The following is a 3,758-nucleotide window of genomic DNA, read 5'->3' on the forward strand; positions in this document are numbered from 1 at the left end:
TCACTTTGAAAGGGCAGAGGCTCACCAGACCGCTGTGCTGTTCAGTGGCCTCCCCATGTAGAACAAACATCTCAGCCTTTCATATTTATCTCCCACACATTCCAGCACTGCTGGTTCTTCAAAATAAGTTATGATGCTAACTCCAGAGTTCAAAAACACAATTCATGATCATCACTGCATCATCCATACACATAGGCCAGGAGGAGGAGACAGGACAATTACAGGTGATGAACTATCTTAGTCAAATTTAAAAACACTCATCTACATACTCCCTGAGGTATGGTGGGTGTAGGCCTCTTTTCTCTGATGAAATACATACTTCAAAGAACCAGGAGAAAAATCTTTCATTCTGGGCTTTTCCTACCAATGGACAGCTCACTTGGCTATAGGTACAGGGTATTTTACTCACCCATTTACTTACCAAAAAATCCACCTGACCTGGCCAGAGCAGAACAGGTCCATACGGTCACGTCATTCTTAGGAGTACCCTGGCCAGTTGCAATCTCCTTTGTTTTAGGTAGCCAGATTAGGGAACAAATCTGTAATAATGACCAAAAAATACAGAATTATGGCAATTCTAATTTATTATAAATATACTTTAAATTGATTCTAGGCAGAATACTCTGTCCACATACATCCTTCAGTCCATAGCTAGGGGTAGGGTGTTAGAGGATTACATTAGTTCTAGGAAAGTTTATCCCGAGGCAACAACGGACTAAATATACAGATAGGCTTAGCTGCAATGAATCTATGAATTTATGTGAAGATGATCATTGTCCCAGAATAGTCAGGCTGTTCTTAAATTTCACAGCCAAAGCAATGCTGAGAAAAAAGGGAAATGCTTAAAAAAAAAAAAAAAAAAGCACATGTTAAATTAACTTTTGACTCACAGGTGAAGGTTTTACAAAAAGAAACTCTCAACAACTGAAATCCCTATGGACTCAGCATGTATGGTGAGCTGTGTCTGGGTCCTGTGTTTTATCATAAATTATTTTCACTGGATTCTAGAAGACCAGCATGAAGGCAGACTCCAAAGAAGACATTTACCTGTGAGTTTGTGCTTGGGCTCTGGATGCTTTGCTCAGTATTTATGTCCAAGGTGTGTAAGCGTCCATCCTCCATTCCTCCTCCAACAGCAAGGACAGCAGACTGCCAGGGACACCAATCCATGGCCTTTAAAGTTCCAAATAATCACACAGGCTGGTCAGCCTTGGAGAAGGTGAACTCATGGATGTGAAGCACACAGGGAAGCAAAAGAGTTAGAGGTCTGCACCCATTGCAGCTCCCCTGGACTCTGATACAAAGGCAGGAGCCACTGCACTCTCAAGATTACTTCTTGGGGACTAGAAATCACCTATTAGGTGTCATCCTCAAATTTTAATAATAATTGCAAACATTCTAAACATAGAAAAATCACGCAATAATATGTTTGAAAACTACATTCAACATCTCCTACGGGTCAAAAATCTGCCGCTAAAATGGTTGACATGTGCCCTAGAATCTGGTTATGAAATGCAGCCTTTCTCTGGTTTGTCTACCTGTGAATTTAGGTTCTAGGTCAGAGAAGAGAACAGAAGACAAATGAGAGTTGTGTATGATTGCTCAGAAAAGATCTCATGCCTCACAACTCCTAATACATTTCAGAAAATAAAATTGCCCTTGCTTTATTTATAAATTATTATAGTTAATTCTGAAAAATGGTAGTATGGCACATTTACATTGATAATTGAAATGACTAGTAACAACAATTTTAAATAACATTTTAACAAATATTTTAGTTATATTTATCTGCATATCTTTATCAATCATCCTGGTAATTATTCTTATTTTTGTATATTGTCTTCTATATGTAAAAGTATTTTAGAAAATATCAAACATAAGGTATATACTGGTTTATTTTTCTGTTCTGTTTATTTATTATATAAACATTTTTCCATGTTTAACATATTTGTTTATAATTATTATTTTTAATAATACCACAATATTCCATTATGTTATTATACCCTAATTAATTTTTGTTCTAATGCTTAACTCAGGTGGGTTTTTTTTAAATCTTATTTGGCTTGGTTTGCATTGCATGGGGTTGAGTTTTTTCAGAAAGAAGAAGATTTTCGTTTGTTTGTTTTTGTATGTTTTGTTTTTGTTGTTTGCTCTTGTAAAGAATCCTATATAAATATATTCTGGCATATGTCTTTTGTTTCTAATAAATTATTTTCAGGTAAATTCCAAGCTTCAGAAATTTTCCAAACAGTTATAAGTCTTACAACACCCACCTCAGATGAGCACACTAATTTTCATCCTGAGTTGAAATTTAAATCTCCCATGCCATATGCCCTTCTAAAACATTGCCCACTTCCCTGTGTTGACAGGTAGAATCTCATTCCCCTCCCTCTGAATCTGGGCTGTGAAAGAACATCTGTGACACCAAAGGGGGGGAAAGAAAACGTGGTTGTTGTTTTTTTTTTACTAGAAATAAGAATTTTTAATACAGAGAAATAAAAAATTATTGTGCAGAGCATGGCAGAGTATCGGTTTACCCTATAGCAACCCTCCTCCTTCGTCTGGCAGAAGGTCTCCTTTCCTGGGTGTAAGTTCATAACTCAGACCTGGTCAGTCAGTGTGCCCATCTCTGGCAGGAGTTATCAATTCAGAGATAAGCATGTGACTAAAGTCAGACCAGAGTCCTGGGACTTTTCTACCAAAGTTATAAAGAATGATGGTTTCCTCTATAGCTCCCATCTGGGAGAATCTGAATCTAAAGCTGCCAAGAGCCATCTTACCCTCAAAATGGAGTCTGAATGAAGAATGAAACTAAACAGAGACAAGCAGAGCCAAGAGACAAGGGGACAGGACTCTAACGGCATTATTTAAGGCCCTAGATCCAGCAATGTTTGAAACAGCTGTATGTACCCAGGACTCGTCAGTTACATGAGACTCTATATTTATTTTTTGCTTACATTCAAGCTTGACTTTGGTTTCAGTCACTTACAACCAAAATAATGACAAATGTAGTAAAAAAAAAAAAAAAAAAGTTGTCTTTCAGGAAAGTGATGGCAAAATCCAAAACAAATTCTAGGGGAAGAAAATAAAGTATTGGCTCAATGGCTTTGTGTTCATGTGTGAAGAATAATCAGTGGTCTCTCAGTTAAGGGAAACCTAGAAAACTATTGGATTTCTTACCTTGACTGCTGTAGGATGGGGTATGACTTTTATTGATTGACTTTGTGCAGTCACGCCTGGATCATGAGGCCATATAGTCAGCAGTCCATCACTACAGCCACTGGAAAGCAGCCTGCCATCCGGTGACCACTTCAGAGCACACACAGCTTGCTTATGGTGAAGTGTTCCAACATGATGCTGGGCTACCCGAACATCGTGGTGATAAACACGGCCCAGTCTTGACCCACTGCACAGAAGCAAAGGGGCGGGTTTATGGCAGGAAACTTGAGCCCTATTACTACATAACCATTTGAAAACATAAAGGAAAGCATTGTTCAAACTGTTGAAAGACCCCTTAGGATAGATTCAAAACCAGGTAGACATTCCTCGGGTTAATAAGAACGGAGTATTCTAACTGGGTGATTCTTTTCACAAATGAAATAAATTTGACTGGCAGAGTTTCAAATCCGAATATTGCGAAGATACCCTTTCATATACTTCTCTAATGGCTTTAACATGATGCAGGCAACCACGGAAAAGATAGGTTTATAAGATTACTAGATTTTCCCAGGTTTATATACTGGACCTAGGAAATATTA

General features: G+C 37.9%; 1 protein-coding gene across 3 annotated transcripts in view; it reads right to left on the reverse strand.

The window, feature by feature from the left end:
- Positions 1-3,758, reverse strand: part of CDC20B (cell division cycle 20B) — a 42,659-nt gene that overhangs the window by 7,344 nt on the left and 31,557 nt on the right. For 2 of the 3 annotated variants that reach the window (XM_011380614.1, XM_011380613.1), the window contains exon 9: positions 3,181-3,406. In XM_011380614.1, the coding sequence (XP_011378916.1) occupies positions 3,181-3,406 (226 nt within the window). Of the gene's footprint in view, positions 1-421; positions 540-3,180; positions 3,407-3,758 lie in introns of all 3 variants that reach the window. The other variant, XM_011380615.1, reaches the window with a different exon arrangement.

This window comes from Pteropus vampyrus, unplaced genomic scaffold, assembly GCF_000151845.1.
Source record: "Pteropus vampyrus isolate Shadow unplaced genomic scaffold, Pvam_2.0 Scaffold397, whole genome shotgun sequence".
Taxonomy (NCBI): Eukaryota; Metazoa; Chordata; class Mammalia; order Chiroptera; family Pteropodidae; genus Pteropus; species Pteropus vampyrus.